Source organism: Ammospiza caudacuta, chromosome 13 (genome assembly GCF_027887145.1).
Source record: "Ammospiza caudacuta isolate bAmmCau1 chromosome 13, bAmmCau1.pri, whole genome shotgun sequence".
Classification (NCBI taxonomy): domain Eukaryota; kingdom Metazoa; phylum Chordata; class Aves; order Passeriformes; family Passerellidae; genus Ammospiza; species Ammospiza caudacuta.
Window position 1 is genome coordinate 16,119,695 of NC_080605.1, and position 25,798 is coordinate 16,145,492.

Consider the following 25,798-nt stretch of genomic DNA (forward strand, 5'->3'; position numbering starts at 1 on the left):
GTCCAGCTGTGAGCAGATGCTGAGGGCTACAAACTTACTCTTGCTTAAAGATTTTTAATCTGAAGGTAAAATTGGATTATTTTGTGCCTTGCTAAGCAAAGAGGACTGCATAAAAACATGATGACCTATTTGGCAGCACACTTTTGGCATCATGAGTGAATGGAGATTGTGATCTGTGGGAAGGTGTCTCTCTGTGTCTGTTTCTGAATTGAGTCTGTGGTGCAGGGAATAGAGCCTGAGACTTCTTGGTTCTGCTCTTTGCATCTGGCACTTTAAACACTCATCTCTGGCAAAACAAAAAGTTGTGTACCTGGAATGGAAGGCAGAGAGAGGCTTCATAATAGAATAATAGAGGAAAAACTTGGTCTGGAGTGTGTAATTGTTATTGGTCCTTTGCTGTAGAGGATGGTTGTCACTGAGCTCTTGGGTGGGCTGCTGGTGTTCCAGCAGTGAGCAGAAAATTTGTGTCTTTTTAGGAGACATTTAAAATCTAATTTTGCTGTGGGAAGATGTATGGCATGTCTTCATGCACTTCTTGAAGGTGTGGCAAAGAGGTCTTCAATTGTGATTTGTTTTTTTTTTTTGCCCATGGCCTTGCATTGTAATTGCCTTCTAATTCTTGCTTGTTATCCATTCTCCTTGCTTTTGTGTACGGACACTTTTTGTTAATACTGTTCTTATTCTCCATCTTTTGTTTCAGAACTCCATCTCCTGCCTTACTTTGTGTGTTGGAAGCACATGATGGATCATTTGAGTTACATAACAGCTTCCCACCTCCCTCTTCCCTTCGTAGTTTAAAGCACACCCAAAGGTTTGCCAGGTTTGAACTAGACACCAGTGAGTGCATCTTTCCTGTACTCAGGTCTTTCTGCAGGATCCTCAAATGACTCTTTTATAATAAAACTCTTCCTTTGCTGCCAAACCAAACAAATTGTCTTGTATGGCCAGAAATCAGGTAGTGTTGTTTTAATTTTCAGTCTGTTCCTTTCCCCCTGATACAAAATGTGAACTCCTTAGGACAGGACCTGGCTTTGTATGTTTGATTCCCTAAGATGCCTCTTTTTTTTTTGTAAGCTGAACTGTGAGCTTTTTAGGACAGAACCTTGTTTTATTATTTATCTGTAAAATGTCTAGTGTGCGTTTTAAAATCTTTCACTGTTTGTGTAACTGATGTAAATAAATATCAAGTTTGTTTTAAGAAAAAAAATTGGTCCAGTTTATATTGTAGCACTTTCTCCGTATCTTTACGTAACTGTGAACATTTCTCATGAAATGACTTTGAGATTAAAGCTGGGAGGATCTAGCACTTTAGCTGACAGCACAGTATGTCTTTTAATTATTCTGCCTTGGATGAAGTATTCCTCTTAATTGAATTTACTTCTTTTATTAACATTGCACTGTTGTACTTGCCAAAAGGAGATTCAAAACATGCAAGTAAATTTTTTTATTATGTTTAATTAGGGCTCAGCTCAGCAGTACAGAAACCTATGATAGTGTTGGCTAACAGAGGAACAGAAGTGTACTTAAAAAGAAACTAGACAATTTCTGGCTTTTTTTGTCCATTTTTGCTTTGGTGAGAAAAACTCTTGTGTTGCCAAAAGCTGCTGCTGCTGCAAAGAGCAGCTTTAGAGAAGTTTGTCAACCCTATTTCTCTGAATTTGGAACTTTTTTTTTTTTAAAATCTGATTAACAGCATGCACAGAAATGTTATTTATTTCCTTAATAATGTATTCAAATATTGGTGTTTTTAAATAGACTGGCTTTATTTAAGCAAATAAACAAAGGAACTGGTCACTTATCCACAGCTGCCAAACCTTCAGGAGTAATTACTGCTGAGACATGGAGTGCCCTAAATGTCACAGCAAATTTGACTGCTCAGACCTGATCCAGGTTTCATCCAAGATGCTGGTTTGATGTTGACTTACATTATGGGCAGCTCTGTTGTTTTCTGCTGCTCCAGATTTCATTTAAATGTTTAATTTAGAAATGTTTATTTTGCAGTAAAAATAGAAGTAGTGTGTTAACATAACTACAGTCGAACAAAATATTTTTTATGTCTTATGAATATAAGAATTTGTAATTCTGAATAATTTAGGGTTTTTACTAAAATAAAGAATATGAGTCACACTAAAATAAGTTCTGCTCATTGAGACAACTTGCTATTTCAGGTTTCTTTTAAAATGTGTGTAACTCTATTTGACTTGACTTGATAACAATACATTTAAATACACTTTCAGGTGGAAAGGTTGTTTCTGTTTAGAAAATGTGAAGTTGTGTGTTGAGTTGCTTCATATTCAGATGCTTGTCTGCCTTCATGATATGTTGCCTGTTACAATGGAAAAAAATTGTATAGAGAGACAAATAGGCTCTTTAATAAATTCTCTGTAAACATTAAATGATAAAGCCAAATGCTAAATTTGGATTTTTTTTTAATTAGAGTAATTGACTTGTGTTAGGAAAACTGGCTACCTTGCTTGCAAGAAGTCACACTGTCATTTTTAAAGAAAATCAAAAGAAAATATGAATGTATTCTATGCTTGAAGAAACACTGAGAATAAAAACTTCAAACAGAATAATCCCTAGTTCCAGATGTGATGGACACTGGATTTACACAATACACTTTAAAAATATTCAGTACAAATTTGTTGGAATTTGGTAGGAGCATGATCCTGTAATAGATAAAGAAATGCAAGATGAAGATGAAATGTGAAGGCTGAGAGGGTTTTTTTTGCCCCCTTTTAAAGGAGTGTATTTTATCTAAACAGAGCTTTGGGATTGGTTGACATGGAAGATGCAAATCTGAACTCTTTTTGACTGTGATTTTGTGATTTTGGTCATTGATGTGCATCTAAAGAAAGGAGTAGGTATGAGAGATAGAGCTGGGATTTGATAGAAAATTCACTTCTTATCTCTGATTCTCCTTTTCTTCCCTTCAGATTAATCCCTGGCCACTGTTCCTTTATTCAGGTGTTTTACAGGACCTGTTTGCATTTAGATGACTTGGGAATGTTGATTGGGATGATCTCTGCAGTTTAGTATACAATTTCAGTTTTGGTTTTGTCTCCCTTTGTTTCCATCAGGCTGCTTTAAGGCACTCTAACTCAGCTGAATAGCACAGTTAGTCTGAGCAGTATCTCCTGTATTTTAGGGGTTAGTGGGAATTGCCTTGACGCAAGAAGATCTTACTTTGGGGCATGAGAGGTACCTTGGCTCTGGGTTTAATGTGCTGCATTCCCACTCCAGGGCTCATTCCAGGCTGGAGCCCTTGGCTGTTGTTGCAGTGGTTATGTTGGGAAGTGGCTCCTCTGCGCTGTGAAGGATCAGCAGTGCGTGTTTGGATCTGCTGTGGGACCTTTGGGGAGCTGAGATACTCATCAGGGCTGGGTGAAACAGCTCAAAGGACTCAAATCTCAGCTTCCTTCATGTCTGGTGTGAGGACAGTGGAGAGTTGGGTTGGTGGATGTTTTTGGGCAGTGAGCTGGAGCAGATACTAGGTCTGGCTGCAACCCCATGGCTCTCCGTTGCAGCGCATTTGTGATGTATGAGCCTGATGTGGTTCCTGTCCTGGGTTCTTGCTTGCTTGCAGCACCATCAGTCACAAATTCAGCTTTCTTACCCTCAAATGAGGCATTTTAAATTTTTTACAGCAACAGATATTTATAATCCCATTAATTTAAGGGTGTTTTAAAATGTTTGTTTAGTGTCATGCTCCCTTCAGAGCAAACAAGATATTTTGGGGTTTTGTCAGTGACAAAAGCAGTGCACTTACTGTTAAGAATAACTTGGCCTTACCCAGGGTAGTGTATTGCAAAAAAGTGTAAGGAGTGCATAGTTTTGAGTTGGTTAGATGGAAAACAGAACCAATGCATTACTCATCCTGTTTCGTTTGTGTTGGCTTTTTCTGTGCTTCACGACTCCAAGAAAAACACGTTTGTCCAATTTACACACAAAGGGAGAGGCAGGATGTATCTTTCATATAAAATCACACTTTGCTATGAAAAATATCAGTATGTGTCATTGCCATGTGCCTGTAAACACATGGGAACAAAGGCAGCATTAGTATTCCATGGGAATTGCTCGTTTTAAATTGAGTCTCTTAAAATATCTTAGTGCTTTAGTTGCTTGAAAACTTGCATTTGGAGCAAGTTGAATTTTAAGATTTTATCCTAAATATCTGTACTGAAGCAGAGTGGATACGGCCAAGCAGTCCTGATGTGGAATGTGTGGTGCTTTTTTGGCTGTGAAAAGTGTGAGTTTGTCAATGATGTGATGTTCTGCATGTGCCTGTGAGAGCTCTGTTGGATGTTGCACTCTGGATCCACCAGCACAGGCAGCAGTGATTCCCGTTGCAGAAGATTCTTCTCTAAATCACACCTCAGTGGTGCAGTGTTTCAGCCTGAAAAGAATTCTTTATCACTTTGTAGCACATTTGAATCATCTTTACTCCTTTTCTGAAGAAGTCTTGAATAAGATTAGCTGGTTCACTCTCACTGGTGTTTAGGTCTTCCAGATTTGAAGAAATCGAAGTGATTTCTGGGATAGAAGTATCTTTTTTGTTTATATGTAGTTCTCTTGAGTCCCCCAAAATCAGAAAACGGTCTGTTTGCTGAGATGCAGCAGTCTATTTTGAGTTTTCAAGACTCTTTGTTGCAAGCAAATCCTGTAGGCTTTTACACTGAGAACTGAGCTGTTCATGGAAAAATGATATCATTGTGTTCCACGTGTGTTGTAAAGGACAGCTCCAAGGTATCCTAGAGTATTTGGGCAGAGAAGCTGAAGAAAACTTGCTATTGTCTAAAATATTTGAGTTTTTCTTGTGTATTCAAACCTCCTTATATTTGAAATAAAGCAATGTTTTAAAGCATGTGATGGCCTGGTGCAAATTCTTTACTAAATGTCCCCCCTGATTGATGGACTGTATGCTCTCTGTTTAAACAAGAAATAGCTGAAATACTTTTCCACTCAGTGAATCCTTTTCTGTGTTTTATAGAGGAGGTTGCACCATTGGACAGAGCCCTGTTCTCATCTGGTGTGTGTTGATACAGTGTAGCTGGCATTAATTGAGTGATGCTAACTGCTTCTTAATTGACACCATTAGCTGAAAATCTGCACCAAAATTCAGTGGCAGCAGTCACTGCAGATAGCCAGGAATGTGAGAGTATGGAACGATCATGGTAGAAGATGAAGAATGAAATTGAGTGCTAATTTCTGAGTCTTTATGAACAAATGCTGTAAGGAAGGGCTGAAGGGTTTTAAATGTGTCTAGCAAATCCCATGTGCTTTTAGCTCTCTTGTTAGTTCTGCTCCCAGTCCTTTGGGTTAGCTGGTGATGTAGAACTGTGCCATAATGTTTATCCCCATGTATGTCTTATTCTTAAAGAGGATTTTCACTTCTCAGTGTCGGATTAGAGCTCGTTCAGCCACAGCACCAGCAGCAAGAGTAGTTGATCTCAGCACAAACTTGAGATTTCCAGGGCAATTGCTTGAAATTAGTTTTATAAAACATTTGCTCAAAATAGTTTATTTAAATACTCCATACAATGCAGTGATTACTTTTCCAAAGTGGATGTTAGTTAAGTATGTTATTCTCCTGTCACATTTGGGGAAGAGTCTCTTTTATTCCTTGTAATTTGGTTGACCTTGATGCCCAAGTCTGTAATTCTGTGCTGTTTTTCTAGTGTGCTTTTCCCTACTTTTAAAACCCCCACAACTAGTGTATAACTTGTGCTGTCTTTTTTACCTGTGTTAAGTAGCTCTGCAATAGCCTGGTGCTGTGGTACAGGGAAGATTCACCCCTGGAGAATATCACTTATTTCTTGGAAAAGAAACTAATGTCATTGCTGTTAGTGTCCCCTCACTGTGAAAGGGCTGTGTCCCTAAGTCTCAGATTAAATGAAGTATTCAGAAAATCTTTACTTCTTTTGAAGTCCACAGAGTTATTTTTGTAATTAAGAATTAAAGTTGCTCTGGTTCCTTAATTGTGCATGTCCCTCACATAGTTATTTAGGCTTCTCTTCCTATGTAACCCTGCCGTGATTTTTTTCAAGGTTTTACTGCCTGGGTGTTTATGATCTTTGTGGTTTAACTTTGGTGTATGAAACCACATTCAGTGTGGATTGTGAGTCAATGGTAGTTTTTGTAGAGAGGTAAGATTTTTATTTATAGAGTTTAAATAGTTTTGTACTTCACTCAATCCATGTGTCAGGCCGAGGTTTTAAAATTTACTGTATATTGAAAATATAGCTGCATTTTGCTGAAGAACAAATGCTGTTAACAGACTTAGTTTAGCACAGTGAATCTGACAGGAGGTGTTTTCCAGCTTACTAGAAGCTAAGGAAAAAGGCAAGCTTTATCTGTCCAAGCTTTTTGATACTAGGGGGGAAGAAAGAAACATTAATTGTTGCAGAAGAACCAGAGAGCTAAAGCTGTAAAAAGACTTGGATACTGAGGTGCTTCCAAACTCCTCCTTCAGCTGTTCCAGTTAGACGTTGCATGTGTATCTGTCCTAAATGAAGTGCAGGAGTGTTTGTGAATTAGTTTAAAATGTGTCTCATGGGGAGACATGTCAGCACTTCACCTGTGACAACATTCAGGTGGAGGTTTTTTAGCACATGATTACATGTAAAGATCAGAATATGTCTGCCTAAAGGTGAAGAATCACTCTTTGAAGCTCAGAGAAGAGCAAGGACATCCTAAAGAGAAGAGCTTAACACTGCTCTCCACATTTGCAGGGAAGAGTCGAGATGGCATAAAATAAACTAAACTCACAGCATGTAACTTAGTTTGTAATGAGTATGAAGTTATTAACTACAGGGGAGAATGGCATGGAATGTAATATTTTGCACAGTTGATTATTTTGCACAGTGTGACATGGGGTAGAGTTAGCAAAACATCATCATGCTTTGCTAATTAATCTGGCCACCAGCTCTCAATCTAACAAAACTATTCCCAGGCATTCCAACTAGTTTTTAATAATACAATCAGCTAGTCAATATAAGTATTCTTGTGCAAAGCAAGAGGCATAACAGCTAGCTAATAGTACTTCTTACATTAGTTACATGAAAAATTCTAGTTAAATATGCTTAAAGTGGAATTAGGAACAAGGGAAATCTTGTATATGCTGTAGCTGAATTCATGTGCATGCAATGAATTATCCAGGTAATTAAAGTTGCTTGGTGCAGTGAATGGCTTTAAAGGAGATACAGGAAAATTGCTTGGACTTAAATACTGTAAGTATGTAATTGCAGAAAATTGTATAAATTTGTCTTGGTGTCTGTTGTTTCTATAATGTAAGTTATGTTTTGTGCTGTAACTTCACTTTGTTGCTCCAGGGTGTTTTGCAAGTGAGACAGCCCATCTTCATAGGCTTTTTGGTAAACAGTTTTTAACAGGAAATCATGAACACGCTTTAAATGTCATAAAGCTAAAACAAATGCCTCTTCTCTTCGCATTCTTCTCATACTCAGATTGTTGGGCATTTCAGTTTGAGTCTTCCTTTCATAGTTTAGGCTTTTCTAATTGAACTCATTAAGCTGTCTTATGCCTCTTTCAGCTAGAAGGCAATTCCTGTCACTGGCACAGTTCTCCATGGAGATGGACACCCAGCGATACCATTAACTGCATCACAAATATGTAGTAGCTCACTCCTGGTGGAAACCCAGGTTCTGGCTCAGTTCTCTGCACTTCATGGGCATTCTGCTCTCCCCAAAAGTCCTCATCTCCTGTTGTAAATTCTCACAGATTTTTTCCCATTTAATGAAGTTTACTTTGGACTGACTTCTGTGCAGCTTTTCATTAGTGAATTGAACAGTGAAACAACGTTTTGTTCCCCCTGCCACAGGTGGTCCTCAGATTGATGACTCTGAGGCCAACTGTGCATCTAGAGAGCCCTGAGCCCATGTTGGATGCTCTGTCATTTCCAGATGGAGTTGCCAGCACAGTGGCTCTGCAGTCTCTCTGTGTGGCACATTGTTCACAGTCAGACAAGGAAGGAGCACATCCAATCCTGCCCTTCCAACAGCTGAGGACACTGATAGGCTGAGAAGCTGAGTGTTTTTTGAAGATGCCAAACCTATTTTTCACAAAATAATACCATTATTGTCCAGAAGATCTGGTCAAGTTGAGGTGTCTGTGTTTTTCATGTGTGCTTTTAAAAAGCCGAGTCCAGGTGGCTCTCAGGTCACCAGACTGCAGATAGCATAGCTGCACTTAAATATGTGGCTCATGTTTTCAGGTAATTTTATAGCTCTGTGCTGCTCCTGGGATGTTTTTGTGACCAGGCCCATGTTTTATCCTAGGTTTTGAAACTGCCAAGTCCCTGGCCCTGCATGGGGCGTGTGTGATCCTGGCCTGCAGGAGCCCGGCGCGAGGCGAGGCGGCCGTGCAGCGCATCCTGGAGGAATGGGTGAGTGTGCATCAGTGCCCAGCACGGGGCTGGGCTCTGCAAGGTCTGACATCCTCTGGGCACTGCCAGCAGGCACACACAGCACTGCCACGATCATGGGCACATGGCACAGTCTGAGCAAAAAGTGATTTATCTTATTGGGTAACGCCCGGCTCAGCCGCTGGTGTGTGGGTGATGGAGGTTTTTCGTTCCTTGTGAGTGTGTTGGACTGCAAGGCTTGATGTGCTCTTATCCATGTTGTTTATGGATGCTTTGTAAGTGAAAAAAAAAATACTTGGGAGAACCACTGAGGCTTGGTTCATAGGAAAGGATATTCCAGAACCAAAGTGAATGACTACCCAAAGGAAGATGGACACAGTCCTCCAACACAGCCACTGTTTTCCCCATAATTTTTCTACAGTGAGAGATTTCAGAGGGTCATTTTTGTACTTTTCAAACACAAGAATGTTTTTCCTTTTTTGAGTTCGTCAGGCTCTGCAGCCCTGCTGCCAGGCTGTCACAGTGGTTTTTTCCTTCTACCTTCTTCCCACTTTCTTTCATTTTTCTCCCATTTTTCTCACACAAACACCAGCTTTTCAGTCCCATCTATTGTCTTGTTGCTCTTTGATTCCTTTCCCTGATCCCCAGTTTTTTAAACGACCTTCTAAGGCCTTAATTAAAATATATTCAGCTGTCCTAATTTATTCCTTCCACAATCATTTATTTGCTAGCAAGGATTGCAGGCTACTTTTGTTTGAGCTTGCTGGGACTGCAGACTTCCATGAGAGAATGTGGTGACATCTCTACACTTAAATGAATAAAAGACCAATGGATCAGATTCTTGGATTTTTATTTCTTTCCAGCTAAAATTAGTCATGACTGTTTTGCTTTTATTTCCTGAGCTCTCAAAGTATTTCAGCTGCTCCCAGATGACATGGGAGAGCACTCACTAGTATTAATATTTACACATAAGTAGTCTAAAGATAATTATAATATTTATTAATGCAAAACAAATGGTGCTTATTTATGTGTATTTCCAGATAAGTGATGCTTTCAATATTGCGAATTCTTGTAACCACAAGTTTCATGAAGAATCAATCTTTGGATTTAGGCCTTTTTCTCTTGCCCAGATCATATGAATGACTTACAGTAAAGGGTTGGTTGGGAAAAATGTCTTCCTTGCTGCTTTCATCCCATTAAAACTCTCTTATTTTTTAAATTAAAAAAAATTGTTTTAATTTCATTTATTAAATTAAAAAAAATCAATGGGATATAATTCTAAGCAAATTCCAACAGAGGCCAGCACTAAATATGCCTGTTTATATGGGGTTTATCTAACTAAAACTAGGCAGTGGTGAACATTTTTTATTTGAAAAATATCCCATTACCCTCTTAATCCTAACCATATCTCTGACCACTTTGAAGACAATGGGAGTTCAGAATACTTGTCTTAAATACCTGTATTATCTCACCCAAAGTTAATGAGTTGTTAATTGAATGAAGAACATTGAAGGTCAAATTACTCTAGAAACACTGCATTTATTTACTGTTTTCAAATTCTAATTGTTCAGAAAAAGAGTCTCATCTGTAAACTGGTAGCTGGAAAACCTTCAATGCATCTTTGTAATGGCTTTGTTGTTGTTTATTGAGAGGGACTAATTAACTTTGATTATTGCACTAATATTATGGCACTTTTACAGTCCCTCAGATTTATGACTCTGGGAAAATAAACAAATGAAATGCAGGTGCTGGAGCAGAAAGAATAAGTTATTACTGAACTTTAATTACTTGGAGTGTGTAACCAGGAGAGAATTAGTTGATGAATTACAAGATGCTTAAAATTTACATCAAATTGTAAGCAGTCTTGAGGAAAATAAACACAAAATCCAGCCCCAAAATCAGCTACTGAAAACAAAGAGACAAAGATTAATTTGACTGATTTGCTTCTAATATTAAAATATGGATGTAAAATATTAATTTTTAGCTTATAGGTGTAACTACAGGAAGTTGTTAATTGAAAATCCTTTCCTAAAAATGAAAAAACTTAAGAAAATACCAACAACCTCTGCATCTGATTGAGATGAATTTTCAATATGCAGCTGCAACTATTCTGCTATAAAGAGCTTCAAAGCGTGCACAGAATTTTGTCTCCTGTGTTCCTGGGGAAAGAAAAATTATTGAAAGGAAGTTGATTTACTTTTCAATTTGAAATCAATTTAAAGAAAAATACACCTGGTTAGGTTGCACCCTCACCAAGCCTCACGCTCATGGTACTCAGGTAGGATTTTCAGTCGCAATAGTGCTACCCACTTGTTTGATGTTTTCTTGTAGATCTTTGAGATTGAATCTCTGAGCTGCACTGTTAAATACAATGTTCCTCCAGTAATCTGAAGGGTGGGAATCTGATAAATATGTTCCTACTCTTTAACTGAGTAGGAAACCAAACCTCTTGTCATTTGCATGAAATATGCTCTTATAACAAAAAACCCCAAACTGTTGGAAATGGAGTTCTAGTGTGTTTACCTGTCCTAAGTGTGGAATATTACTATAAAGTTTTGTAATTTAATTTGTATTTTTATAAAAACATGTATATTACAAAAAGCAGTGTGTACCCTGTGCTGACGTTTCTGTGGGGCAGTATCCTTTGGTACTCAAGGTTTAGATGTTGGACACAGAATATTTCTTTTTCCACTCTTTGTAGATACAAAAGAGTTCCACCTACTTTGCAAGAAGAGAAAATGATTAAAAGTGTGTAACAGAATGACTTGTTATTTCAAATTTTGATACAATTATCTAATTGATGGGCTGTATTAAATAGAACCTGAAATATATATGGAAAAACCTGTAATTTTTAAAACCCCAACCACCACCTCTCCCAAACCATGACAAAAAAAACCCAAAACCAAATCAAACCTAGTGTAATGCAGCATTTAAAAATAAAGTACAGCGTACATAAAATAACAGTGCTAAGGAAAACCACCCAGCTGGGTCCCCTAGTGAGTCTGTTTGTGACACCCCTGTCTGCAATGCCACAGAGTGTCTGCAGAAACACCTCTCTGCTCTGGGTCTGTTGTACTTTGAAATCAGTTGTTAGGCAAAAAATGCGGTTTCAGTTTGCTTGTAGTGAAAGCTGAAAATCAGGTTTATAAAGAAAAAATGGGATGGCTAAATGGCTTGAGAAAATCCAATTGTTAAGATTTAGAGAAAAAAAGCAGGAATAATTGGAGAAAATAAGATTTTTTTTCAGATTAGCTGCCATTATGTTTAAAAAGCAAATGAAAACTGATCTTAACTGGCTGTTGTAGACAAGTCTAGAGAACTTTGTTTGTAACAATTTATGCCTGAAGAGCTGTTTTATAGGGAATTTGAGCCATTTGAGTGGTGATTACCCATATAAACTTGCTAATTACTTTGGTTAAGTGACATTTGTTTGCAACCTGCAGTATTGCAGTTATTTTCTTTCTAAACTACAGCAGAATTTTGCTAATATTGCAAATCAAGGGTAATTGCCTTGTGTAAAGCATTGTGACAAGTTTTAATGTGATTGGTCTGGCTGGTCTATCAAATATAATTTTTATGGAGGGGTATGGTTGATTATATTGGTGCAATCTAATGTTTATACACATGCATTTATATAGACAGAAAAAGGAAGAGAAAGTGTGTAAAGGCAGCAGATAAAAAGAGAGATCAGTATAGCTTTCCATTTGATATCTGGAAAATGAGTGTTCCTGCATGATGACGTTCAATATCAATTTAAAACTGTTTGATAATTTCTTGCTCGGAAAAGAGGAAATTAGAATTCTAGAGTTATGATTCATTTTAATCAGAAAGAAATTGTCAAACATAAATCTCTCCTTGAGTAGTGAAAAGGCCTGAAAGCAGCCAAGAAAAATATCAATACTTTGCAAAGGAGGAATGATTGTTCCAATTCGTAGCTTAATTGACTTTGAGGCTTAATGAAAAACACTACAGTGCTGTTTGTACACATAGTTACTCTGACAAACATGGAAATCTATGCTCCAGGAAGAGAGGCTAGGTAATTTATTTTACATTATTATTGATATAATTTTCTAATTGAGTATGAGCAGAATGTTTGGAGAAGAGTGCGTAGCTCCAGATGTTAGTGGTATTCTCAAGAAAATACTTAAGAATATGAATGAATAAAATATTTCATAAATCACAGCTTTTCTTGCCAAGAAGCTCTCATTTATTTATTCCTGTCAAATAGTCTTTGAAGTACATATTAAAAGATAAATTGTAAGTTTAATATTTCATAAAAAGTATAATGTTTCTTTGGTGATTATTCCTCAAAGTTAAACCTACACCTACATTAAAGATTTGATTAAACTGTAAAAAGAACATTTGACTTTGCTTTTTAAGTAGGGACTCACAAGGTAGAGATGTGACAAGAGAAGAGAGAAAAGCTGTGAAGAAAACCAACCAAACAAACATGACTCCTTGCTGTATTCCTTTCCCCTGAAGTATTCTTCACTGAAGGAGTGATTTATATTCTTGCTGATTAAGTAACTGAATGAAATTAAAACCTGATAAGTGAGTCTTGGTATTCCAGTTGTGATCCTGTGAAGTGCAGAAAAAAGACAAGCAGCAAACTGGGCACATTTGCCAGTCCATGGGCAGCAGTTTTCATGTGGTCACTGTGTGTGTTTCCCCCTCGAGGAAGGGGCTCTGTTTTCCCTTAAAGTGTTTGGTCTCCACTGCTGTCCGTGGTTTAGAATTTTTTGCAAACCTCCTCATGGTTAGTGACAGGTTTCCATTTATGGGAAAAGCTGGAGACTGCCTAGGAGATGGCTTTGGAGATGTAGTAAATGCTGACTGAAACTACAGTCTGTTAGTACAGAATCAAAGGGTTCTAAGTGGTGCTGAATAAAAGTTCTTAAAAATAATCCTCAAAATAGGAAATATTTCAGAATATCCTACAAAAAAGCACATGAATTTCTGTGACTATTACTTCCAATATCTGTTATTATTTTGTCTTGTTTCAAAGCACGATATCCTAAACTCTCTATTGCTGGTTCACATGCCATCACAGTGTAATATACACTTAGAAAGGCCTGCAATATATGGACATATTTCATTTTCCAGTGCTTGAGCAGTGCCCATACCGAAGAATCATGTTAAAGGGAGTTATCCAAACCTTGCTGTGGGGAAAAGGCCTTGCAGGAAGGGGCAGGATCTTGTATTAAATGAACTGCTAATGCAATACAATAAAAAAAAATCTGCATCAACTTGTCTCACTTGCAGCTGTGGACACTCCAACTAAAGAATTATTGCCTCTACTGAGTATAAAGCCTTTTTTAATTCTTCAGGATGTGATCCAGATTTTTCTGAAACGAAGGGATCTTTTAATTAACTAATTGCAGTGCAATCAGACCGTATGTTACTTGTGGAGAATTGACAGAATAAACATTACCCAGTTCTCTTGTTGGCAACAACTCATTGGGGCCAATATGAATGTATGACCAGATTTTGGCCATAATATTTAAGAATTCACTAAGTTTCTGTGAGTAATCTGCTCAGTTGAGAAACCCTAAGAGAGTGATGTGTGCTGTAAAGCTATTTTCCAAATACAGATACTTAAAAATCCCCCCACATGAAGTTAAAAACATGGAACAGTACAATCAACATTTACATGGATGGATTGTTGAGATCTTTTTTTTTTTTTTTTGTACACCATAAACATATGGCATGAATTTGATTTCATTACAGATGCTGAGAAAAGGGAAAGGCAAATATTTATATTACATTCATGTTTTACAGTAAAAACAGTGTTCAGTTTGTTTATACAGTTCCACTGTTACAGTTTTTATGGTTAGTAATGAAACTGCTGTAAAGCAGAGTCTGAATTATATAGCAGATGTGTTAAGCCCCTAACTTTCAGGGTTGGGCATCCTCCTGAATACTGATAGCAGTTACTTGCAGAGTTGATGTACTGGCTGCAGCTGAGCTGTTTCACACTTACATTTTCATCTGCAGTTAGCTCTGCACTGGTGCTGTATGGATACATAGAACTGATTATTTATCGTGATGGAGCAGCCCAGCCCTCCCAGGGTGCCCTGCCTGCTGCTGCTGCAGGGACAGGGTTTGTTCCACTGGGACATGCTGCCCTTAGCAGCTTCCAACCCCCAAACCTGAGATAACCTTTAAACCTTGACCCCTGCCCAAATCCAGGAGTACTGGTTTCTCTGGGTCTGGATTGAAGGCACTTGAGAGGGTAGTTCATGTTCAGACTCAGGTGTTTATTATTTCTTATCAGTAAAACAACCTCACAACTGTGAGTTCTGCAGCTTTTCATTAGAAGGCACAAAATGGCCAACAATCTCTTGTTACGAGGTCTTTTAAGGCTAAACTATCCAATTAAGAGCTGACACCTGGATTATTTTCCCTTTTAACCCAATAACTGATTCCAAAGATTATTTTCCCTTTTAACCCAGTAACAATGCAAACTTTTCTGCCCAATTCCAAAATGCCACCCAAACCCATGGAGAAGAAGGAAGAAGCAGCATGAATAAGAAACCCAGGATGACACCCTGTGCCCTCCATCTTGCTTCCATCCACAACATTCTAAAAATCCCAAAACCTAAATTTCTCACCAAGTGATACACCTACCCTACTCTCTATAATCTATTTCACACTTTTGGGGATTCCAGTCTATATTGAAGTCTGGGAAACATTCTCCATGAATGAGGGTCAAAGTTAGGACACCCCAGAGCAGACAGAGAAATATTCCCAGTGCCCTGGGTTTCCACACAGGAGCAAACCCTAAATCTGTTTGCACCCCAAAGCACCCAGGTGTGCCTGAGTTCATAACTGTACCCAGCTCATAGGAACTGAGCACTCCCAGAGCAATCAGGTTGCAGGGTTTTAAACACAGTAAGACAATTGGCCATGGTTTCCTCCAGTAAAGATAAAAGTTGTCTTTTGAGTTGGCTTAATTACTTCTACTCTCATAATTCTCTTCACATTCCAATATCTGTTACACGTGTATAAAAAAAAAAATCTAAAATGTAATTTTAAAAGAAGTCACAGTATTTTACTATTCCTTAATTTTTTCCTCCAGTCAGCAGAATTTTATACATAGAAATGTTGAAGTGATCTTTTTGGTAATTTGTTTCTTTAGCACAGCCCTGCTGTTCTTAATCTGGAAATGTGAGTCACAAAATCCCTACCATGCCTAAAGCTTTATAATAATACTACTTAAAGGCAGTTTGAGCTTTTTAACAAAAAAAAATTTAAGTTCCCCCCCAGACAGTAACAGACCTCAGGATAACCCCTTTAAAAACTGCACTTTATGCTTGGTCTTCAATTAGAAGTCACTAGGAGACACTGTGTGCTTAAAGATATCACCAACCTGTCTGGGGATGTCTGTCTTTATAAAAAAGTAGACTTTGTACATTGGTTTGAGTGTAGCTTATAGGATGCAAAGTTTGGGTTTTCTCTGATAATTTGTGTATTTAGTGTAACTTGGGTTTGGTCTTTTCCTGAAGCTTTCTCTCTCAGAATGTGTTGTATCAAACCCTTTAATGTTGCTGACATTGAAAACTCATTTACTGTGGTACAGATAGATGTGTTCTTACATTGAGTGAGTTCTGCTGTCACTGGATTTTTAGCTGTCAGTTCTGGGAGAGGAGGAAATAAAGTGTCTGGATAAATGTATATATATTTTAAACCATCTTCACAATTAATCTGATTGTAACATAAGCTTGTAATATATTCCATTAATGAAGAAGACAAGCTTAGCTTATGGTAAATACAGTACTAAGTGTTTATAGTGCATTTCATATTTTACATGATTCCCTTTATAATTCTGCTTATCTTTTCATTCTAATTCCCTAAAGAACGTATAAAAGAACCCCTAAAGAGAGTAATTACTGCTCTATTCCTTAACCAAGGCTCCTCTTGCAAAAAGAAATCTGAGCAGCTTTTTAAAGAAGGCAGTTTTAAATAAAAATGCAAATAAGCTGCTTTGTAACCACATTAATTACCCACCTAGCCTCTTATTACCGTGTTTGTATTGTTTGCAAACACTATTTACAGTGGTGTGGAAATTACCATTCCTGGGCTGGAGGAGCTGTGCTGGTGGGTTGTGCTTTGGACCCAATTAGAGCGAGCCCTGTCTGCAGCGGGCTCGGGGGAGCAGGAATAGCCTTGCACTGTCAGAGCAGGCATTAGCTGGGCTGCACAGCCCTGCCTGTAATTATAGCCCTGCTCCTCTTCTGCCTCTGCGTGCCTGCCACTCTCTGCATGCTAAAACTGCCTCACTCATGATTTAATGTGCACTCTGATCGTTGTTTTCTGTGGAAGTCGTGGTAAAATCTGGTGGGTGCTTTTTGTCGCCAGATTCGTTCTTTGCTTTAATTTTATAAGAAGTAAACAAAATACTCATGCCTTTGTGTTCAGGACGTTACACGTTTCCATTAATCATATTTTCACATTAATCCCTCAACTTTATTAGTTTATTTCATCAGCAGAAGTGAACAGGGTGGGCTATACGTTGGTATTGCAAGCAGTGTTAGTGGGCAGTGATTGCAGCTCTTCCAGCACATTGAAGAATGCTTCATAACAAAACACACTCTCACTTGTCAAGTGCAGTGCACACTTGTTGCTAACCTGGTGTGTGTTGTGTTCTTGTCTTGGTTTTCTCTGTAACAATTCCAAAATGGGCCTTTACCCTAAAAATTGCCCAGAAATTAAAACAAAACCAAAGAGGTCACACAGCATTCATGTTTTTACACTTATAAATGTTTTTCAGATCCCAAAGAATTTGATTTGATGGGTCATAGAGCCTGCAATGTGCAGAATCAGTTCTTTAAGATTTGTTTTCTTAAGCCTGTAAGCAGTCTATCAAAATGGTTAACGAATCTTCTGAAGTACAGAAATATATTTTGGTTGAGCTCAGCATGGGGAAGAAAAAGGTAGAGAGATTATTTTCTTCCTGCTTGTGGATCTGCAGTGCTTTGACAGGGTGATAATGTTTAAAAGAATCTTGATGATAAACCCAAAAATCTTAAGGTCTTACTGTGACACTCGGTGTAGTAGAGCAGGAAAATAGTAGCTCCAGGATGGTGTAGTACAACTGCAGAATTGTTATGCATTAAAAAGAAAGGAGAAAAAAGAATAAAAAGTGGTTGCAGGATCACTTGCAGTTTTAGCAGTGACAAGGGACTAATGTGAGGGCATCAAAAGAAGCACTGACTTGTTTCATGATCCACAATAGCTTATAAAACTGAAGATAATTATCAGGCTTATATGACTACAGAGCAGCATAAGTGACATAAAACAAGCATAGCTGGAGCTCAAGAGGAATGCAGGAGGTGTCTTGAAAACAGACTTGCTGAGCAGAGTGCTTAAAAAGTGCTAATAATTTATGTGATTGTCAATTATATTTGTAAACCTTTTATTACTATAAAGCCAAAGCATCATACTTTTTGTTTAATTTACTGTCCTTTCTAATTTCTCCTCATTTTTTAATTCCCTTTTGTCTCAATAATCACCTTTGGAGGTGGTGTGCTAAACTTGTTCTTTCCCATATTTCAGTGGGGGTCACTGAGACAGAGTATTAACTTCAACAAGAAACTTTGCTTATAATAAAAGCATGGGATTAATGCAGCAAAATGAGCATTTGGGGTAGGATTTTTAACTTTGTTTTTACTAGAGCAAAGCAAAATCAGCTTTGAACCAACTTTTCAGTCAGTGGGCAGAACTGAAGGGACTTTATCTCTTAGACATCAGAGAACCCTTGAGAGTAGGTGGGAAAGAAAGCACAAAACCCAGTTCAGGGAGAGTTTCAGTCTGCACCTGTATTCTGCTTTGAATGCTGAGATGTTCTCAGGATGTTACTCTGCTGTTTAGAAGGAGCTGCACACTGCCTGCAGCTGCAAAACAGGACATCAGGAGATCTGGAGTGGTGGTCACCCTCTCTGTGACATTTATGCCTTGTGTGGTCAGGGAGATTTAATGTTTTCCTCAGTTATACCCGCTTATAAATTTTAGGAACTGTTCATTAATGTAGTCATGTTTAACATGTTATGGCTACAAACAAAGACATGAGTGTATGTGCTCATTTCTAATTAATTTGTGCAATTATGTTTTATAATCTAGGTGTTTGCAAAGCAGAACATAGTACACCCCATTTACTGTCTGCTGTAGCTAATAAAAAATAATAGAATGAAATAAATCTTGAAACTAACTTTAATTGTAAGTATAGATTAGTTGTAAATTGTATCTTTGTTATGTTTATTTTTAATTCTGCAGTGTTGCAGGTTTGTAGAGCATCCCAATTAGTGTAGTTATTCACAGTAATGATGAGTTAATTGCTGTAAATGCTGAATGTTATTTCAGTGACAATTTAAATACAGTACTGAGATACTTTTTAAAAATGTAGGACTGGAAATAAAGGAAAAAGGAAATGGTGGCAATAATGAGACTGGTTAATTTTATAAAGATTTTTTTCAGCATTCAAAGTGATAAACTCGATAAGATGATGAAAAATATGTGAAGAAGAAAGAAATGTAACATTTAAAAATAAAATCTTGCCATCTCAGCTAATACCATTATAAATATGAACACAAACAAGGTAACACAAACTGTGTATTTCACCATGCACTTAAGTATTAATTAAGAACATTTGATTGAGCTCATCTGAAACGGATTTCTGTTTTTGCAATGCTGTTTGTGTTTTCCTGCCAAAGCCTCTCTGGCTTCCAGCTCATCCTCTGCAGGTTGGGAGCCCTCCCTGGCCGTGGTGCTGCTCTGCTGTCAGTGTCAGGTGAATTCTGTGAATGCTTAAAGAGAAGAAAGTGCCTCTAGCTTAAGAGAGGAGTGTTTTCCCTTCTGATGAGCTGTAGTAAATCCTCCCACTTGGAAAGCTGTGGAGTATACCTGTGAGAAAGGAGCTGGTCCTTGTGTTTCCCTGAGCATGCACGCTGTGAGAGATATTAATAGCTTCCTTCAGCAGTGTCCCACTTAGAGGAACTGTGAAGTGAAATATTTCATTCTGTCCTGGTTAAATTAACCTTACATTTTCCTCTGAAATGGCGTGACTACCTAGAGAAAATTTGAAGTGTACTATGTACTTTCACACTGCAAGGGGGGAAAATGGTATCCAGGGTAGTATTTATGCATTAAATATTGTTTTTCAGTTCAGGATTGGTTGAGTGCAGACTTGGTAATGGAAACAGGTGCCATGTACTTCTCTGTTTGATGACCTTCTTAAATAATCAGAGAGGTCTTAAAACTCCTTGAGATATTGTGGCATAAGTGATAAGTTGGATTTTTACATGCAAAAGACTTTATAAAGCATCAGCAGAAATGTGTTCCTTTCAGTTCTAAGAACGGTGCAGTAAAGGAAAAGCTCTTCCACTCGTTTGGGGGAGTTTTTGGAGCCTCCCCTCACACCAGGAATTCACTGAGGGAATAAAGCTGAGAACAACAATGCACAAACCTGAAAGTCACAGACATTCAGGTTCATCTGTTTGGTCCTGTCCTGACAGAAATCATTACGAGTTTGATAGATTTATTTATAAAGACTTGCTTCAATATTTAAAGTACATCTATTCCAACATTCCTCACTTCAAGCTCGGCTGTGGATCAAGATGAAAGAAAAATTAAATTGTATATTGAAGAGCTGTTAATTGAACTGCACTGCATTTAGCAAGGGAGCATCAGCTTCAGGCAGTCAATACTACAGAGAATTTTTAATGTACTGTATCACTAGATTGTCAGTTTGTATTGGAGAATGCAAACAGACTGCTTCGACTGATGATAAAGCCCTGGAAACTTCTAAGTTGTTGAGGGAAGAAAATGTTATTTTGCTCTGATATATTGTGACAAAGGTGTTGATGGAAGCAGGAACATTTTTCTAGGTGAATATTATTTGAATATCAGATTCTGATTTTAGTGGGTAAAGATTGGGTACTGATTTTTCTTTATGGGAGAAAACCAAGTTCCTCAGAACTCTTGGACTGGCACAAATGTTACTTTACAATTTGAGCAGCTCTGAAAGTCTCATTTAAAAATATTAGTTCTCTCCAGATATAATTCTAAAAAATAGCATATCAAAAAGCTTTAGAAATGCTTTAGAAAAATGTTATCTCTTTTTCCTTAGGCAGTGTTAATTTCTTTTGTAGTTAATCTTTTGCACTGGAATTTAGTACATTTATAGTTAAAGATTCTTTTTAACAGCTGAATTATTTAAGCACGTCTTCTGGGGTAACATGGTCTGTTTGGTGTTAAGTATGAAATACTTTTTATTTCATTTTCTTCACTGATAAAAAAGAAATAACTAGAGGCATTTGTAGAACCAGAACCGATTTAGGACTGTGGTGTTAGATTAAAGATGTACTATTTTAAGACATAGCCTGTTACAGTTGTCATACTTTGGGATAAAATTCTTTCTTTTGGTGTTCCTTACAGGGCTTGAAGTTCACCTTCAGAAAAAGCAAAGCAAGTCTGAAACTTGTTAATAATTTAAAAATGTCAGTCTGTGGTGTTTTCCATAAATGTGGTAGGTCTCAAGGAAGTGGTAAAATTTAAAAACTCCATATATTGTCTTGTCTCTTGAACAGAAAGGTTGGGTTTAGTCTGGTTCTTCTGGGTTCCTCTATGGCATCTGAGGAGACTGGGAGTAGCTTTTTTGTCAACACAAATATTATGCAATAGAAGAGAATTTTCATTTGTATAAAGGAATTTATTTCATTAGTATGAAAACATTAATGGCTTCAAAAGACCTCATTTCCCCATGGTGCTGAAATCTCACCAAACTGGTGAAAGTCTTGTGACTCCAAAGCCAAAATAAAAGAGCAAAATCCACTCTTTGTAAGTGCCTGACTTTGCTTCTTAATTTTGGTGTTCTACAGACAAACTTTGTGCAGAGCTGTGAGGAGGTCAGAGGTATTTAAACAGATTTGATCCTGTAGCTGCTCTCCCTGCTAGGATGATGTTGCTGAAGCCAGAATTGATGTTGCTTGCATGCTGTCAACTTACTGTTGCATTTTCCAAATTTTTCTAATTGTTTCCCTTTAGTAAAGTCTGGGAATATTTCTCACCATGTGAAAAATTGCAAGAAGGGGGGTACTGCATATTCTGAATATCCTGGTATTTTGCCTTACGTATCAAAAAGTTAAGGTCTAGATCAAAGGTGTGTATTTGATTTAAAGAGTATCCTGTAAATATTTGAACTTAGACTAATGTGCTACTGACTATATCTTTAGAAATATTACAATTAGTGAAATGCTACACTTAAAAGCTGTACAAAAATCCCTTAATTCATATTAGAAGGTATAATTTTAATAGCTAAAATACTTGTATGCAATTCAAGTTAAAATCATTTTGTTGTATGAATGTTACTTTGAATATTTGCTTGAAACAGTAATGTAGAGCAACATATTCAGTGGCTTTGCTACACTTGTCTGAGACAGTGACAGCATGAATACATATGGTAATGTTCAAGAATACTTTACATGACAGCTTGACAATCAGAGTAATTAAGATAATTCTCCAAAGCTCTGGAAAATACCATATATCAGAGGTCAGCTTGAAATCGTGCAGGAATAAATGAAAATTCTTCAATTTTATTTTTATGTAGGGAAATCCTGTATTGTCTGTGTAGTGGGTAGTTGTCTGGTATGAGGGCATGATTCTGAGAGCCATTGTAGCAGATTTAGTGTAGGATACATGGATAAATCCATTAATATAGTTGGAAATTTACCAAAAAAATGCAATTGTGATGGCCAGGAACACGAGGTCTTCACAATGAGTTCTGTTTTATTGTTGGAAGAATGGAAGATTTTTTTCTGTGGAGCAAGGTTAAGTTGGGTGGCTTCCCTGTGACTCTAAGGTAGTTCAAGTTTAAATGTTAATAAACTTCAAGAAGATGTGTGTTCATGTTTCCTTTTTTTTTTTTTCTTATTAGACTACCAGTTAATTTGTGCAAACTCCTCATCTCCAGGCAATCTGATTAAAAAAATGGTATATTTCCTGTTTCTTTATGCACTGTGTAGCTGCATGAGGCAATATCTTTAAAATGTAAAAAAGCCTACAAAATGCACAGTCTGATAACAACAACAAATCTAATCTAAAGTGACAACTGGGAGACTTTCCCAGACGTTTTTCTCTTTAATGTAACATGACTTTAAATTGATGCAGCCCCTCAGTGATTGAAAAACTCTCAGAGCTTGTCTCCCATGATTACATTTCTGATCTGTACAACTTAATTTTTTAACTCGGTGAATCTCACTTTTGCGAGTGAGCAGTTTGTCTCTGTTGTAAGAGGGGGAGTCTCATGGAGGCATAAGCAATGGAACAGTAATCCTGTGAAAAGTATATTCCTGATAGTCATCCTGGCCAGAAACTTGCACTTTTTCTTTCTCTGAATGATCCAGAAGTCAGCTGGTGGGTAAGGCACTGAATTGAGTTCTGGTTTATACTTACACAGTGAATTCAGTGTTACATTGACAGAATTAAGAGTAGCCAAACTTTGGGTAACTTCCCCCCTCTCTTTGTTACAACATTTTAATTCTGCTTAAGGTACTTATTATCTTCAAATTTGCTTCTCTCTTTTTAATTTTTTTTTAGAAATTATTTTTGAATTTTATTGTACTGGCATGTGTTACACACTACCTTAAGCAAACAAACAAACATAAAACCCTGAGATTTTAGGGTTTTATGGTTATTAGGGTTCCTGAGTTACTTTATTGTGAAACAAGTCACTTCAGATTTAGTAATGAACTGACACAGTATATTTTATAGTGGGAAGATATGGAGGATAAAATGACAATATTTTTAATCATTATTCCAATTTAAGTTGTATTGACTTCTGGATTTCTTGTTATAATTTAGGTAATTGATTGTAAGACTTTAACAGATCTACTTAGTAAATGTGAAAGAAGCATCTCCTCTTTGCTCGAGGACACTTTCTGATATTTTCCTGTCCCTGCTGCAAACCTCAGCCTCTGGGCAGGTGGGGCAGCACAGTCAAGGCAAATACTGGGGCTGGGTCTGCCCAAATGGGATGGAATGAGGCACCTGCAGTTGGGAATGTGGGCAAGGAATGGTGTCTGGAGCTGAAAGGAGAGCAGGAAAGTGAAGCAGGCAGCACATGGGAAAAGGACACATTAGAAGGTCAAAACACTCACTTGATACTGGCCACAGGTTTTGTTTGGAATATAGCTGTAAAACCAAGAATTGGTTTGTAACTTCCATAAATGGTTGAAAATTGCTTTTGTTTGATAACCCTCATTTTATCCCAGCTTTCTCTTGATATATTTCTAATACAGAAGTACATAAATTCTCATTTACCTTTTCATTTACCTTTAGAAATGTATAAAGATTGAAGAATGATATATGTATAGCAATACTTTATAATATGTATAACTGCTCCTGGGCCTGTTTTCTAGATCTGTGTGCAGGAAAAATGGTCGTGTGTAAGAAGAAATGTCCTGTGGTCAGTTTTGTAGTAAAAATTCTAAAAATCTGTTATTTATTTCTTCATTGCTTCTCTCAGAAGTAGAAAATGATGCCCATGGGTAGATGCAGTGGTTGGTTGATATCAGCTGGAAATAAAAAGAAATAAAAGCCTTTGAAATGTAGTAGCTGGGTTTTATATCAGTGATGCATCAAACCGTGTTGTACTTATGAGATTGTGCCTGACTTATGCCAGGGAAGAGCAATGGGGGTTTCAGAAGACTCTGGGTTTAATCCATAAAAGAGTGGACAATATGCAGGACAGGCAATAGGCACAACAGATAAACTTTCTGCATGAGGAAGCAGTGAGGTGAATGTTGTTGTCCTTAGGAACATTTCAGCTGCCTTGATTAAAGCTCTGGGGGTGCTGGAGGAAAAAATGGGATAATAATTCTTTTGTAACATCAAAGTTTTGGAATAGTGCAGTAGAATGTAAACCAGCTAAAAATTTAAGATATCAATTTAAGATATATAATATTATCTTTTCCATAAGGTTTAGTAATCAAGCATTTTATTTGACACTTTTGTTGCTTGAACAAAGAAATATACTATTTTGTGATCTATGTCTTAGGGTGCATCTTCTAATGATGAGGTTTTCAATCTTGATTTCAGATCCTTCCTTTAGTTTAGTTTGCAAATGAGAGCAGGTTGTTCCTGCTTTAAGATGGTGAGTTTCATTGATGGAAAACCAATGAGACTGTAATATTCTAAAATCAATAGTCCTGATAGTGATCCTGGTCAGCAGCCAAGATCCATCCAGGAACCATAACCTACTTGTAAGAATATTATTTCATAGTACAGCTAAAGTTAATTAATAGAGCCATCAGGACAGTGGTTAAACTGCCAAAATGGTCAAGTCATTGGCCAAAATAAACATGGATCTAGAGACTTCCTGACAGGCATCCACAAACACCTGGAAATTATAGCCATGCAACCATATCAGAGTGCAAATCTGTGTCACAAACTAGTCAAACCACTTCATCTGTTCAGTTGTATAAATCTGGTGTTCATAAGTCATAAGAAATTTGTTATGAATGAAGTCCAGTTCTGTTTGTAAGAAAGTAGCAAAAACTTTGCCATCTGCAGAATGATTTTTCAGGATCACTACTTTTTTTTTTTTCTTAAGATAAAGTAAATATGTTCTGTTGTATTTAATTTGTTTGAGAAATTGAACAATTCGCTATTTAATTGGCTTTTTTTCTCTGTGACTTCTGCTTTATTTCAGTATTAGCTGTTCTCTTCCTGTTGCCAGTTTGTTAAAGCTCCATTCTGGTAGGGAAAAGAGCTGGGGAATCAACATTGCATGTCAAGTAGTTCAGTCATGTCTTTGGGATCTGATTCAAATAATGTCCAGTTCATGGATTGGACTCATGGAATCCATATTATATGGAGTTGGAATGGATTTATTTTTCTTCCTGTGCCAAACAACACTGGAATTATTTGCAATTTTATTTTATTCTCTTTCCATGCCAACTTCTGGTGGAGGGATATGGTCAGGGAATATGAATAATTGTGATTCCTACCTTTATGCCTATCTCTACAGTTAAAAGAGCTCTTAGCAGAGCTGTTTCTGGTAGTGAGCTGATGCAGATGCTTGTACACAGATTTTCTCCATCCTGTATCAGCAGCCTGTGGGGTTTGCATTTTGAGACCTCACCCAACTCATCTTTACCAAGGTGACTGTGGGTTTATCTGGCTTCACCCTCCAGGATATTTTTAATTAGATATAAAGGAATGAATATATTACTTTAAGTTATTTTGATGAAAGAATTCCTGCACTGTCATTAACAATGAGTTAAATGAGCTAAAACTTCCCTCTAGTTCCCTCTCTTTTGATGAGGAAACAAAGCAGTTCTTTGCATGATTAAGATTTGTGGCATCACGCCTGAAATGAGAAACCATAATATGTACTTTATAATTTGTGTAGGTTTTTTT

At 37.3% G+C, this 25,798-nt stretch overlaps 1 protein-coding gene across 3 annotated transcripts in view; it reads left to right on the plus strand.

Annotated features, from left to right (window-relative positions):
- The window catches only part of WWOX (WW domain containing oxidoreductase), a 471,370-nt gene that overhangs the window by 11,609 nt on the left and 433,963 nt on the right, over positions 1–25,798 (plus strand). For all 3 annotated transcript variants that reach the window (XM_058813282.1, XM_058813283.1, XM_058813284.1), the window contains exon 5: positions 8,298–8,404. In XM_058813282.1, coding sequence (XP_058669265.1) covers positions 8,298–8,404 — 107 coding nt within the window. The remainder of the gene's footprint in view (positions 1–8,297; positions 8,405–25,798) is intronic.